The 15,087-nt window shown below is 44.6% G+C and overlaps 1 protein-coding gene across 1 annotated transcript in view; it reads left to right on the top strand.

Annotated features, from left to right (window-relative positions):
• The window catches only part of LOC137356091 (ADP-ribose glycohydrolase MACROD1-like), an 866,553-nt gene that overhangs the window by 846,817 nt on the left and 4,649 nt on the right, over positions 1–15,087 (top strand). Inside the window, exon 10 of the mRNA XM_068021901.1 lies at positions 558–653. Within this exon, the coding sequence (XP_067878002.1) occupies positions 558–652 (95 nt within the window). The 3' untranslated portion in view covers position 653. The remainder of the gene's footprint in view (positions 1–557; positions 654–15,087) is intronic.

The following is a 15,087-nucleotide window of genomic DNA, read 5'->3' as shown; positions in this document are numbered from 1 at the left end:
AATCCCCATCTTTCCTGAAGGCACTGATTGAAGCTGGGATATTGTTTCATTCATCTGGTACCTTGGTCAACTGACCATTGTTTAAAGTATGATGCTCAATGATATGTTGGCAGGTTATTCAAAATGGAGCAGTATCACAGCCAAGCTGAATAACGTCCTCAACTGATGTCAACATCCATACATTTGCACTTTCTATCAGGGGAGTCACTGTATGGCATTGAGGCACAGGAATCTGGCTGATATTCCTATGTGGGATACACTGACGCCACTTATAGTTCCTCCTTCTCCCACTACCCTGACTACACTGATCAACCAACCCAGATTGGGAACTGAACCTGGGACCACTGGTTTATGGCCAAACAACACAACTTGGTGTATTTACCAACTGAGCTTTCACAAGAGTTACTGGAGATGCTGCTGAAAGGCCACAGCCTCCCAACTAAACTATACTGCATGTGGGAGAGACTGACAGATGAAAGAGAAACAGTGAAAAACACAGCCATCGCCTCATGTCAGTGGTACAGTCATTTTTCTTTATGGTCTTCATTTATCTTCAGATGCTGTTACTCCAGAGCCTCCAAAGGAGAAACCAAACACTGCTGATAAAGATGAAAACCAGACCAAGAAAATGCTGAAACTCGGGAACAAATAAGGTTTGTGTCTGCACTTTATCACCGCGTAGTGATTTATGGTGTTGCAGTAACAACAAGATATCCACTTCCCTTTTACCTCCTATCCCCTTTTAATAAAATTCCCTCTATCCTATCCGGCATGAAGCTCCCTCTCACTGTTCCATCAAACACTCCCGGGGCAGGTACAGCATGGAGTTATATACAGAGTAAAGCTCCCTCTACACTGTCCCATCAAACACTCCCGGGGCAGGTACAGCATGGAGTTATATACAGAGTAAAGCTCCCTCTACATTTCCATCAAGTACTCCCATAACAAGTATAGCATGGGAGTTGAAGGTATAATCTAAGCTGATACACCAATGCCAGACTGAAAGAATGCTGCATTGTTAAAGGTACGTTCTTTCAGATGGAAGAAAAATTTCTATAGCACCTTTCAAGACCTCAGGAGGTCCCAAACACTTTACAACCAATGAAGTACATTTAAAGAGTAGATGCTTTAAATGCTACCCATAACTGTAGACATAAAGCTGATTAGTGAACATTCAACCTTACAATAAAATCAGCTGGTAAATTTTAAAATCTATATGACTGAACATTAAAATCAAGCAAGCAATTCATGAGGTTACCTTAGTGATAATATTGCATTTATAAAGCAGTGGAACTGTACCTCAGTAAGAGTCTGCACCTTCGGGACAGGATGAAAGAAAAATACGATGAACATGAGAGTAGCAAGAGATTTACAGCACTAAATTAAATTTACTTTGTACTGTACATAAGTTATTTTTGCCATGAAATCCTAGTATTACTGATCATGTCTCAAATAATGCCAAATTAAATTACAAAGAATTTACAGCACAGAAACAGGCCACTTAGTCCGTGCCACTGTTCATCCCTCACACGAACCTCCTCCCCACTCTTCTTCATCTAACTCTGTCAGCATAATATTCTATTCCTTTCTCCCTCATGAGCTATCGAGCTTCCCCTTAAATGTCTCTATGTTATCCAACTCAACGACTCCATATCGAGTTCCACATTCTCACTACTCTCTGGGTACAGAAGTTTCTCGTAAATTCCCAATTGGATTTTATTAGTGATCATCTTATATTCATGGCCCCTAAATTATATTACCTTTTTAATAGAGCTCCTTTCGTATTGCTTCCCAGCTTGCACATTGGTACCTTCAGTACCAACTAATAGAGGGTAATGGGCAGACAATCTTTATTTCCCCATCTTTCCTTGGCTAGGCACCCTGACTCCACTTGATGTTGTACTTAATGACCAAGCCAAAATTGCCAAGTCACAGGGTCAGGACAGATTCACTGCTTGGCTCATCTGTCAACTGTTTGTGCGGAGGATAAGAACAATATTTATGCAACGTCTACAAGATTGGTGTCTGTATGGCAACTGGACAATGAAGGAAAGCCGAAGGGTGCTTGGCTGATGGTGGCTACGTAAACTTCAAGCTTCCATGATCGCATATCCTCCAATATCGGGCTTCCACTATAGCAAAGACCACTTGGGTGAGGTAGTAGGAGGTGACTGACGCCCTGTGAAACTGCGCTAGCATGACTTGGCAACTTAAAGAGGGGTGGGGAAACTGGGGCACAAATGAAATGATTAGAGGAGGGAGGTACATTAGAACTTAAAGAATATTCTGCTGCTCAACATTATTTACACCTTACCGTCAGCCAAAAACTTTTTCCCCTGTCTGGGAAGGATGACTCATTGAGGTGCGGAAGAGGTAACTGAAATCCTGTTCAGCTTTGAATTCCCTACCTTTGAGGAATCAGCTTTAAGTGTGGAGTGCAGTTTGTCTTGTACCTTTGATGGGTGGTAGTTGTGGGTGATGGGCACTCTCTCCTACATTGCTAGTACAGCAGGATTCAAGCATAAAGAAGACAGTTGAGGGAGTGGTGGGGGTGATTTATAAATATTACCTCTCACTCTGCCTTCTCTTAGAATGCTAGCAAAAGCACTCAGAAGGAACTGCAAGCATGCTGGCAGCCATCCCTGCTCAACACTGGCTCTTTCTGCAGGTGACTGCTCACACCATTCCTGTGGAGACAGAGATTTGTTTCCGACTTCGGCCCAGGGTGATTTTCTGGAGCCCATCATTTTGTTTGAATCATTTTGTGTTGTGCTGCTAATGTCACACAGCACAGTGCAAAACATGTATTCAGGAAGCAGATCCAGCAGTCTTGTGCAGGGAACTAAGAACCTGGGCACTAAACACACCCAAAGGCCATGTAAATGTTCATTGGTCACATAACACATGCAAATTCACATGTTTGAAAAATATTACTGATCGTCCTCCCCTGAAGGTACTGCAGAGCAGTCCCATCGCAGCAGCATCTCCTTAATGTTTTACCCAGATGCCCATTCTTAACCTGTTAGTCTGGTCCCTGCTGAGTTAGCTGTTCTCAGGTGAGCCATTCAACATTGAAGAACATCGCAATCAAGTTCAATGCTGTCCTCACCTAATGTTCAAACCTATACACTTTCCAGCAGTGGTCAGCGGTCTGTGATCAGGAGCCGGAATCCTGGTTGTTTTTCTTCACCCCCGCCCCCCCCCCCCCGCCCCCCCAGTCCCTAGCCCCAAAGTGATACTGTGGCCAGTTTTGTAGCCATGAACTGCTGATCATTTACTGATCCATCAGAGAAGTCCAATGTGGTAAAAATGTTCAGATTATATCGTTTAGCTGTATTTGACTCTGTTACCATACTTCTGAAGTGCAGAAGGTGATCACTCCGTATCTCTAATGAGTTGCAGCAAATTGTGTGAAGGTCCGCTGACTTACTGGAGGACACCTGATTAAATGGGTTAAGACCTCTGTTAAAATAGCAGAGAGTTAGATAGAAATGTGTTGAGCATTCATAATGCTCTGTGATGGTTACTTTTCTGCCCTTTTATTTATTTTAACCTGGGCAGTTTTTAATATCTGCTTCCTGCTCTGTTTCTGTATCACATTCATGTTTTCCTTCCCTTTCTGCTGATGCTTCACATGAAGGGAGAGAAACTAGTGTTTTCTTCTACCCCATACAAGAGGAGTTCACAGTCCCAACATGTCTGGGCACAGGTCCTGAGTGGAGAGAAACCTCCCTCACCCCTGAGGAGAAGTAGAGGAAACTTATTTCATATTCAACAACCCACAGATCCAATCATTTATTTTGGTTAGCCTCTTTCAGTCAAACGCAAAGAAGACCCATCACTCAAAGTTAGGAAACTCTGAATCCAGCATTACCCCTGTAAAGACACTTACAGCTTACCTACATCCAGAGAGCTTAGACATAGCATGGCAAGAGCAAAGTGTACACGTGCGTAATGTAAGTGGACAGTGCATGCAATGTATGATAATGGAACTTGTGTATGTTGTAGTCTGGTTATACTTGTAGTAGGATATAGAAAGGAACTGAGGATTTTAACGGATCCATACATTCGCTTATAGTGGTTGCTTGCTCTGGTTTTCAGATCAACATCTTCACAGCCCGCTTCAATCACAAGGGGAAAGAGCACTAACGATAAGTTAACAACCAAACAGCAGTAGCTAAGGTTTTTTGAGAAACCCAGGTGAAGGGCAATAGTGAAAAGATTAGGAGGGAAGACAGATAAATCCTGGTGAAGCCAGGCATAGGTTTTAAAAGCCTTTAAATTGTAGGACAAAGAGAAGATGGAAGAAGGGGATGTAGATAAATGTGAGGTTATCCACTTTGGTCGCAAAAACAGGAAGGCGGATTATTATCTGAACGGCTATAAACAGAGAGGGGAATATGCAGCGAGACCTGGGTGTTCTCGTACACCAGTCGCTGAAGGTAAGCATGCAGGTCCAACAGGCAGTAAAAAAGGCAAATGGTATGTTGGCCTTCATAGCGAGAGGATTCGAGTACAGGAGCAGGTATGTTTTGCTAATTATACAGGGCCTTGGTGGGGCCACACCTGGAATATTGTGTGCAGTTTTGGTCTCATTATCTGAGGTAGGCTGTTCTTGCTACGAGAGGGAGTGCAGTAAAGGTTTACCAGACTAATTTCCTGGGATGGTGGGACTGACGTATGAGGAGAGATTAAGTCGGTTAGGATTATATTTGCTGGAGTTCAGAAGAGTGAGGGGGAAATCTCATAGAAACCTATAAAATTCTAACAGGACTTGACAGGGTAGATGCAGGAAGGATGTTCTCGATGGTAGGGGAGTCCAGAACCAGGGGTCATAGTCTAAGGATATGGGGTAAACCTTTCAGGACTGAGATGAGGAGAAATGTCTTCACCCAGAGAGTGGTGAACCTGTGGAATTTGCTACCACAGAAAGCAGTTGAGGCCAAAACATTGTATGTTTTCAAGAAGGAGTTAGATAGAGCTCTTGGGTCTAAAGGGATCAAAGGGTATGGGGCGAAAGCGGGAACAGGTTACTGAGTTGGATGATCAGCCATGATCATAATGAATGGCGAAGCAGGCTCGAAGGGCCGAATGGCCTACTCCTGGTTCTATTTTCTATGTTTCTATGTTCTACAGCTTTGAGGTCCGGCAGAGAATGCATTAGTGCAGTATGCAGTGTAATGACTCTTGATCACCTCCAAATGCAGATGAACTACTCATTCATTTGCTGTTTGTGAGATTTTGTTGTGCACAAATTGGCTGCCATGTTACCTGACATGACAACAATGACTGCACTGAAATAAATTCTTGGATGCGAGGAACTGATAGACGTTCTTTTGATTTTAACACAGTGCAGATGCAGAGGAGGGATGATAGCATGTAGAGTTGAGAAAGAACAAAAGAGAAATGCTCCGAGGAAAACATTGAAGTATAACAAAATGGACAAAAAAGAGAGAAGAGAGAAGTGAGAGGCGAGGGGTGAGAGGTGGATCTTTTGTCACACGACAAGCTTTTCCTTGAATCTGTGTCAGAAACAAATCAAGACATGTCAGTGTTGTCTCCAGCTGCAGGATGAGATTACTGTGGTGTGAAGAACTTCAACTAAAAGCTTGTCAGAAATCTGGATGGCAGTGGATGGGTTCAGTTCCTAATGCTTTTTCTCCTCCTTCCATTTTATGTCCCCACTCCTTTTTTCATCCTTGCCTGTGGGGATAGTTGAGCCTGAATGGCATTCTATGTAGGGATTCAAATATGGCAGCCTATTGTTCTACCCTCAGGGCTGATAGTCGAACTCAAAACTCTTTTCTTAAAACTTAGTGAATGTTTTGCCCAAATTGGTGCTTAATTGGGAGACAGATTACAATCATGGACTCATCAAACTAGCAGCTGCATTGCCCTAATGTAATTTTGCTCAGAACTCTCGTACCTTGATCTCCTCTGTCTGGGCTGAATTGAAAAAGGACTTGCATTTATATTGCAGCTTTCACAACCACCTGACGTCCCAAAACCCTTTATAGGGAATTACGTACTTTTGAAGTGCAGTCACTGTTGTAATGTTGGAAATGCAGCAGCCCGTTTGTGCACAGCAAGCTCCCACAGCAGTGTGATAATGACCAGATCATCTGTTTTTTTAATGTTGATTGAGTGATAAGTATTGGCCAGAATACCAGGGATAACTCCCTGCACTTCTTCGAAATAGTGCCATTAGATCTTTTGCATCTACCTGAGAGGGAAGAGGGGGTCTCGGTTTAACATCTCATCTGAAAGACGACACTGCAGCACACTCTCAATACTGCACCGGAGTTTCAGCCTGGAATTTTGTGCTCAAGTCCTCTTGGGAGTGAGACTTGAACCCACAGCCTGCTGACTCAGAGACAAGAGTGCTAGCCACAATGGAGCTGTCAGTGCCTCGCTGGGTAAATGCACCATGCGGTGTGTTACTGAGCCATGCAGGCCAGGATCTTTGATCCTATTCTGCGCTCAGTTATCACATCTCAGCTGGGCCAGCAGTTAGAATGAAAACCTGGACCTCAGCGTCCTTGGACTAGGGTTGAGGGGGTGGAGTGAGGTGGGATGGGCAGGGGGCTGGTTGAGAAACAATCAGCAAGCGTTCCTGCTTTTGATATCCATTCAGTGAGACTTGTTGGGAAGTGTGGGCATCAGGGCAGATTCAGGCCTTGTTTGAGCCACACTGACACTCAGAGATTTTCACAAATGAAGGATGAGCATTCCTGTGAAGGCACCAGTGTGCCCGGTACCTGTGGGACTGAACCTCAACAACTGGCAACACCTTCAGGAGGGAGGGGAATTAAAACTAGCAACTCATGATCTATAAATTGAGTTATCTTACTGCTAAAATAACTGGAAGATCAGAGATATAAGACTTATGCTGTCAGACATAGTGACGCTGTCAGACACTGAGATATAGTGGCCTCATTTTCAACAACACATTTACATATCACCTTTAACGTGGCAAAATATTCCAAGTCATTCCCAGTTTGTAGGGGGAGGGGGGGAGCAGGAGTAGAAGGTGGAAGTGGCTGAAGGTGCTGTCAGAGATATTTTAATGATGGAGATATGGGAAGATCACTGAGTTTGGGGACAGTTTTAAGTGTAGGGGAAAGAAAGCTGAAGGCTCTATCACTGAGAGTAGAATGAGGAGAGGGGAAAAGCACTGTAGAAGAGCAGAAGGTTGGAGGAGGCTGCTTAGATAGGAAGGAGTGAGGTTCAAACAGCAATTTTTTTTTTAGGTCATTGTGAAGGAGATTTTTAAAAGTTACATGTCGACTCACTGAGTCAACTAAACATGCACCATGGTAAGAGCTGTCTCTGCGTTGTTTAATTTGCAATCACTCGCACTGTCTCACAACTTACTCGGGTAAAACAGATGTTTAAATAGTGCGGTGGGACATGCAGTACATCAGATGATTGCATACTGTGACGGCTTTGTTCCTCTGCATCTGTTTTGTTTTTGTAATTGTTAAACTGATTTGTGCCTCTGGTGATCAGACGCTGAAGCTGAGGGGAATTGCCTGGAATTTTTGAATCTTTGGAGATAGAAAGCCAGGCTTTGTCCCTCTTGCTCTGACTTTGTTTGCTGCTGGGCAGCATTCAACAAGTGTTGGTGGAGTGATGGGTGGATATAATTTGTACAGAACCTTACTGTGGTGGCTGATTGCATCAAATTTACAGCATAGAAACAGGCCATTTGACCCATCTGGTCTGTGCCACACTACTCCACATGAGCCTCCTCTCACCTTGCTTCATCTCACCCTATCAACATATCCTTCTATTCCTTTCTCCCTTATGTGTTGATCTAGTTTCCCCTTAAATGCATCCATGCTATTTGCCTCAACCACTCCCTGTGGTAGAGAGTTCCACATTCTCACCACTCTCTAGATATAGAAGTTTCTCCTAAATTCCCCACTGGATTTATTAGTGACTCATCTTACATTGATAACTCCTATTTTTTGACTCCCCGACAAGTGGAAACATCTCTACGTCTACGTTATCAAACCTCTTCATAATTTTAAAGACCTCTATTAAATCACCCCTCAAAGAAACAGAATGTATTTCATTCTGAAGCAGATCGTTAGTTATGATATTGGATTTCAATTTGCAGAGCTGCCCTTACCATTATGCTTCCTATCTCCATCCTTTTCTTCATGGTCCTGGGGTAATAGAGAAAGGGGGAAATGGTGAATCAGGTATGGGTTACCATCTTGTACTTAAGTGACTTTTTAAATCAAGTCAATGAAAATATGATACGATCCCAACTGGGGTAAAATCTGTGGGTTTGCAAATTGGGTTCGTGAGTTCAGAAATCGAGTTCACATTGCACTCCCGCTCAAACAGGTATAAGACTGCTCCTTAGATTTTCCTCATGCTCCTTCCACTTCCCCACCCACTGTAGGTCCTCCGATGCTGGAGTAGGATCCTATGAGTGCCATTCTTCAAATGCCAGCTTTGGCATTGTCGGGTCGATTTTAACTTCCAGTCTGAGTCATGCAGGTGGTGGGAAGGCAAAGGTGGATGTCAAACCATTTAGCTATCCAGAGGGAGGCGGTGGCGTAGTAGTATTGTCACTGGACTAGTAACCCAGAGACCCAGGGTATTGCTCTGGGGACATGACTTCAAATCCCACCACAGCAGAAGGTGGAATTTGAATTCAATTAATAAATCTGGAATTAAAAAGTTAGTCTAATGGCCATGAAACCATTGTCGATTGTTGTAAAAGCCCATCTGGTTCACGAATGTCCTTTGGCGAAGGAAATCTGCTGTCCTTACCTGGTCTGGCCTACATGTGACTCCAGACCCACAGCAATGTGGTTGACTCTTACATGCCCTCAGAAATGGCCAAGCAAGCCACGTATCTAACCGCTACAAAGTCAGTAAAAAGGGATGAAACTGGACGGAGCACCCGGCATCGACCTAGGCACCAGAAACGACAACGGCAAACCCAGCCCTGTCGACCCTGCAAAGTCCTCCTTACTAACATCTGGGGGTTGTGCCAAAGTTGGGAGAGCTGTCCCACAGACTAGTCAAGCAACAGCCTGACATAGTCATACTCATGGAATCATACCTGACAGACAATGTACCAGACACTGCCATCATCATCCCCGAGTATGCCTTGTCCCACCGCCAGGACAGACTCCACCAGAGGTTGTGGCGCAGTGGTATACAGTCAGGAGGGAGTTGCCCTGGGAGTCCTCAGAATCGACTCTGGACCCCATGATGTCACATGGCATCAGGTCAAACATAGACAAGGAAACCTCCTGCTGATTACCACCTACCGCCCTCCCTCAGCTGATGAGTCAATATTCCTCCATGTTGAACATCACTTGGAGGAAGCACTGAGGGTGGCAAGGGCACAGAATATACTCTGGGTGGGGGGTCTTCAATGTCCATCACCAAGAGTGGCTCGGTAGCACCACTACTGACCGAGCTGGCCGAGTCCTAAAGGACAAATCTGCTAGACTGGGTTTGCAGCAGGTGGTGAGGGAACCAACAAGAGGGGAAAACATACTTGACCTTGTCCTCACTAATCTGCCTGCCGCAGATGCATCTGTCCATGACAGTATTGGTACGAGTGACCACCACACAGTCGTTGTGGAGAAGAAGTCCCGCCTTCACATTGAGGATACCCTCCTTCATGTTGTGTGGCACTACCACCATGCTAAATGGGATAGATTTCAAACAGATCTAGCATTGCAAAACTGGGCATCCATGAGGCACTGTGGGCCATCAGCAGCAGCAAAATTGTACTCGACCACAATCTGTAAGCTCATGGCCTGACATATCCCCACTCTACCATTACCATCAAGCCGGGAGACCAACCCTGGTTCAATGAAGAGTGCAGGAGGGCATGCCAGGAGCAGCACCAGGCATACCTCAAAATGAGGTGTCAACCTGCAGAAGCTACAACACAGGACTATCTGCGTGTCAAACTGTGTAAGCAGCATGCGATAGACAGAACTAAGCGATCCCAAAACCAGCACAGATGCCAGACTTCAGCCAATTCGATTCACTCCACGTGATATCAAGAAACGACTGAAAGCACTGGATACTGCAAAGGCTATGGGCCCTGACAATATTCCGGTTATAGCACTGAAGACCTGTGCTCCAGAACTTGCCGCACCCCTAGCCAAGCTGTTCCAGTACAGCTACAACACTGGCATCTACCCTGCAATGTGGAAAATTGCCCAGGTATGGCTGTACACAAAAAGCAGGACAAGTCCAACCCAGCCAGTTACCGCCTCATCAGCCTACTCTCAATCATCAGTAAAGTGATGGAAGGTGTCATCAACAGTGCCATCAAGTGGCACTTGCTTAGCAATAACCTGCTCAGTGACGTCAGTTTGGGTTCCGCCAGAGCCACTCAGCTCCTGACCTCATTACAGCCATGGTCCAAACATGGACTAAAGAGCTGAACACAAGAAGTGAGGTGAGAGTGACTGCCCTTGACATCAAGGCAGCATTTGACCGAGAATGGCATCAAGGAACCCTAGCAAAACTAAGGTCAATGGGAATCGGGGAAAATCCTCCGCAGGCTGGAGTCATACCTAGCGCAAAGGAAGATGGTTGTGGTTGTTGAGGGGGGGTCAATCATCTGAACTCCAGGACATCACTGCAGGAGTTCCTCAGGGTAGTGTCTTAGGTCCAACCATCTTCAGCTGCTTCATCACTGACCTTCATTCAATCATAAGGTCAGAAGTGGGGATGTTCGCTGATGATTGCACAGTGTTCAGCACCATTCGTGACTCCTCAGATACTGAAGCAGTCAGTGTAGAAATGCAGCAAGACATGGACAGTATCCAGGCTTGGGCTGATAAGTGGCAAGTAACATCCGCGCCACACAATGACCATCTCCAACAAGAGAGAATCTAACCATCTCCCCTTGACATTCAATGGCATTACCATCACTGAATCCCCCAATATCAACATCCTGGGGGCCACCATTGACCAGAAACTGAACTGGAGTAGCCATATAAATACCGTGACTACAAGAGCAGGTCAGAGGTTAGGAATCCTTTGGCGAATAACTCACCTCCTGACTCTCCAAAGCCTGTCCACCATCTACAAGGCACAAGTCAGGAGTGTGATGGAATACTCTCCACTTGCCTGGATGGGTGCAGCTCCAACAACACTCAATCAAGCAACCAGCTTGATTGGCACCCCATCTACAAACAGTCACTCCCTCCACCACCGATGTGTAGTGGCAGCTGTGTGTACCATCTACAAGATGCACTGCAGCAATGCACCAAGGCTCCTTAGACAGCACCTTCCAAACCCGCGACCTCTACCAACTAGAAGGACAAGTGCAGCAAATGCATGGGAACACCACCACCTGCAAGTTCCCCTCCAAGTCACACACCATCCTGACTTGGAACTATATCACCATTCCTTCACTGTTGCTGGGTCAAAATCCTGGAACTCCCTTCCTAACAGCACTGTGGGTGTACCTACCCCACATGGACTGCAGCGGTTCAAGAAGGCAGCTCTCCACCACCTTCTCTAGGGCAATTAGGGATGGGCAACAAATGCTGGCCTGGCCAGTGATGCCCACATCCCATGAATGAATGAAAAAAAGCATAAGTCTCAGGAGATTTTAACTGTACTGATAGGGCAAGTTCAGTCGGTGCCAGCAGCCCTACAGCCCTTCTCCCCAAGTGGCGATAGATAATGTGTGAACCCAGACCAGTGGTGTTCACATAGGTTCAGACTATGGAGTCTGCAAGCTTAGGTAATAAAGTTTAAATCAAGATTCCCATTCATTTGCAAATGCCTCAAGTTGCTTATTCCAATAGATCCTGCTCTGATGATGTAGGGGTTATCCACTATTGAGGCAACAGTGCTAACAGCAGCCTTTTCTAAACCTCTAGACCCACAAAGTGTAAAGCAGGCAAACCAGCAAGTAAAAAATGTCAAATCGAACTAATTTTCACTCCAGAGACTTCAGCACAAAATCCAGGCTAACACCCCATTGGACTACTGAGGGATCCCTGCACTGTTGGAGGTGCTGTCTTGCAGATGAGATGTTAAACAGAGGCCCTGCCTGCCCTCTTAGGTCGGTGTAAAAGATCCCAGGGCCACTATTTTGAAGGAAAGCAAGGGAGTTCTGTCTTAACTAACATTGCTAATAGAGACTATCTGATCATTATCACATTGCTGTTTGTGAGAGCTTGCTATGTGCAAATTGGCTGGCATGTTTCCTACATTACAACAGTGACTGCACTTCAAACAGTACTTCATTAGCTGGAAAACACATTGGGACATCCTGACTCATGTAAGATGCTATAAAATTACAAGTTTTTCAAGTCTGCCTTTTTATTTAAAGTTGACTGTTTTTTCTGAAATAGAGTGCAAGGTCTCAGGGGCCTAATCACTCCTGGCCCGGACCGTGAGTGTCACCAGGCTTATTGGGTGCCAGCGTACTGTACTCGAGCACTTCAGCGGGAGTAGAGGGAGAAAACTGGAGGAAAAATGCCTCATGGACATGGGTTTAAATGGCAAACCTTCATGCTGAATAGCTTTTTAACAGATAACTGCCGGGTGTTACAAGGGGAAACTATTCTTGTCTTTCCTCATCAGTTCTCACAATCGAAGAAACTGCTGAATAATTTACTACCAAATTATTCCTGTCGCCTCTTTATCAACCAAGCTATATGTCTTTGTTAAATATTACATGCCCAGAAGAAAGAGAATGGTAGGTTTTAGTGTAGTTATTCCCACTGTTAGCTTGGCTTTAATTAATAAAAATAACCTACATTTCACAAGGACTGACTGCATTAATAACTGAACTTTTCTAGGTTACGGAACAACTGAATACAAATTGTGGAGCTTCTTATTTTTCTCTTTGTTCATTAATGTTATTCTTCCCTTCTTCCAATTTTCTTCCTACCTATTCTTAATGTGTTAGGGTACGGTTCCATCATCTGACACTGGTCCTGACCTCATCCGCAGTCACACAAGCACGTGAGCTTTACACCGCTTTGAATAGCCATCAGGAGTGGAAATAGCAAAGTTATTGACCTTAACGCCATTTGTCCTGTTGCATGTGTGAGCGTCAGATGAAGATGGAATCAGCCTTGGTTGTGATGACCACTGCAGTTGAATAGCATTCACTATCTAGGTATCCCACGTGAAGAATGGTTTCTTGAGATACTGGAGGGCTTCCAGCTCCCTTCGAACAGTACCTCAGCAAAATTAGCACCTTCAGATCATGTACGATTATTCTGGCCCAAATTTCCCTCCCCACGCTTGTTGAACCCTCCCCCCACTTCATCCCCTGAAAAAAGGATATCTCCATAACTCCCAATCCAATTTCTCAGCAGATATATCAGTAAAATCAGCTCTTTCCTCTGGGTTTGTATTTGTGTTCTCCCATCCTGTGCTCAAGGCCCAAGTAAATTGTTTCTTTTCTTCAACCCTATCTATACCATTTATCTGGGACCCTGTTTTCTTTCCAAATGATGACGTAGTTTGCCTCAATTATGTGTAATCCTGACATTGCTCTCCGATGAAGGGCAGCATTGTGTCTTTCCATCTCAAGTCAATTACAAAGCGTAAAGAATATCATTCATGTTTTTAAGCCTAGTTAATGGACAATCAATTCCTATCAGCTGGGAATGATATTTAAGTAAATTTAATTCCATCTGAAATTGATTTGCGCTCAGTCGCATGATCCTTCAAACATAGTAATTACATAACAAATAAAAGAAGTCTGCAGGTTGATTGCTCACTGCAGCAGCCTCTCACACTCTAGCAGGGTCACCAGAATTTCAGCAAGTCTCATCAGGGCTCTATTTAAAAAGGAGATCTCTTTTAAAGAGGATGTTTCCTCATCGGGATCCCTTTTAAAAAGAGCAGACATGGCAACTCTCGCAAATTGATTGCGAGAGACACGATTTCCCAGTAAAATTATGGCTCTCTCGTGATCTCGTGAGAGGTCTCTGGAATCATGGGATTCTGCTGTGCCTTTGCTGAAAGGTCAGAGGGGAGGCTGGTGGTGGAGACAGGAAGCTACTATACAAGAGCCTGGAACAGTGACCCTAATTCTTAAAAGTTCATGTACGATACTGGTGCTAAATTATGAGGTCCAGTTGCACTAGCCTTGTATTCCCTTGAATATGGGAGATTAAGGGGTGAAATACGTTTAGGATTTAATAGGGTAGATAGAGAGAAACAATTTCCTCTGGTGGGAGAATCCAGAACAAGGGGGCATAACCTTAAAATTAGAGCTAGGCTGTTCAAAAGGTGATGTCAGGAAGCACATCTTTAACAAAGTGGAATCTGGAAGTCTCCCCCCACCACCCCCCCCCCCCCCCCCCCACCCCTCCCAGCCCAAAGGGCTGCTGAGGCTCAGGGTCAATTAAAAATGTTAAAAGTGAGATTGTTAGATTTTTGTTGAGTAAGGGTATTAAGGGTTATGGAAACAATGCAGGTAAATGGAGTTAGGTCACAGCTCAGCCATGATCTAATTGAATGGCGCAACTGGCTCAAGAGGTTGAATGGCTTGCTTCTGTTCCTATGTTCTTAATAGCCTGCCAACACTCACTGCCTTGGTGCACATTTAAGGATTGGTCACTGGGGTGAGATACCAGAGTGATGCTGGGATCTGTGGAACTGTTACCTTAGAGAAGTCAGCACCTTCAGGAGAGGAGAGCAGAAAACTCAGGGATTTTTAAAAAATCAATCATTAGGAGCTTGTGTGAACCTGACAATCAAATATAATTTATTTTGAATAAGTAGTCTAGTTCTGATTATATTTTTGTGCGTACTGATGACTTTGACTGATGATCATTGGGGAGGTAGCTTGGAAGGAGTTAGTGAAACCAGTAATGAGGAGGAGCTGAATTAGAGCGTACAAAGTGGAAATGAGAAGAGCTGTGAAACAGCTGGGGTTAATAACTGTATCTGCACAAATGTTGATTTTGCTCCCTCACACTGTCGGTGCTGTCAGTTCTGGAGATGTTGCTGCTATTTGCAGGGGAGTTCAGGTTCAGCACCGTGCATTTGATGAGCAGAAACTGCTGATCTCTTGTTTTGCCCTAAAGCCCTGCTTCTGAGATTTATGACCTATTGTAT

The sequence above is a fragment of the Heterodontus francisci genome, chromosome 44 (assembly GCF_036365525.1).
Source record: "Heterodontus francisci isolate sHetFra1 chromosome 44, sHetFra1.hap1, whole genome shotgun sequence".
In the NCBI taxonomy this organism is placed as follows: domain Eukaryota; kingdom Metazoa; phylum Chordata; class Chondrichthyes; order Heterodontiformes; family Heterodontidae; genus Heterodontus; species Heterodontus francisci.
Note: the sequence above shows the minus strand (reverse complement) of the source record. Positions and strands in the feature narration are given on the sequence as shown.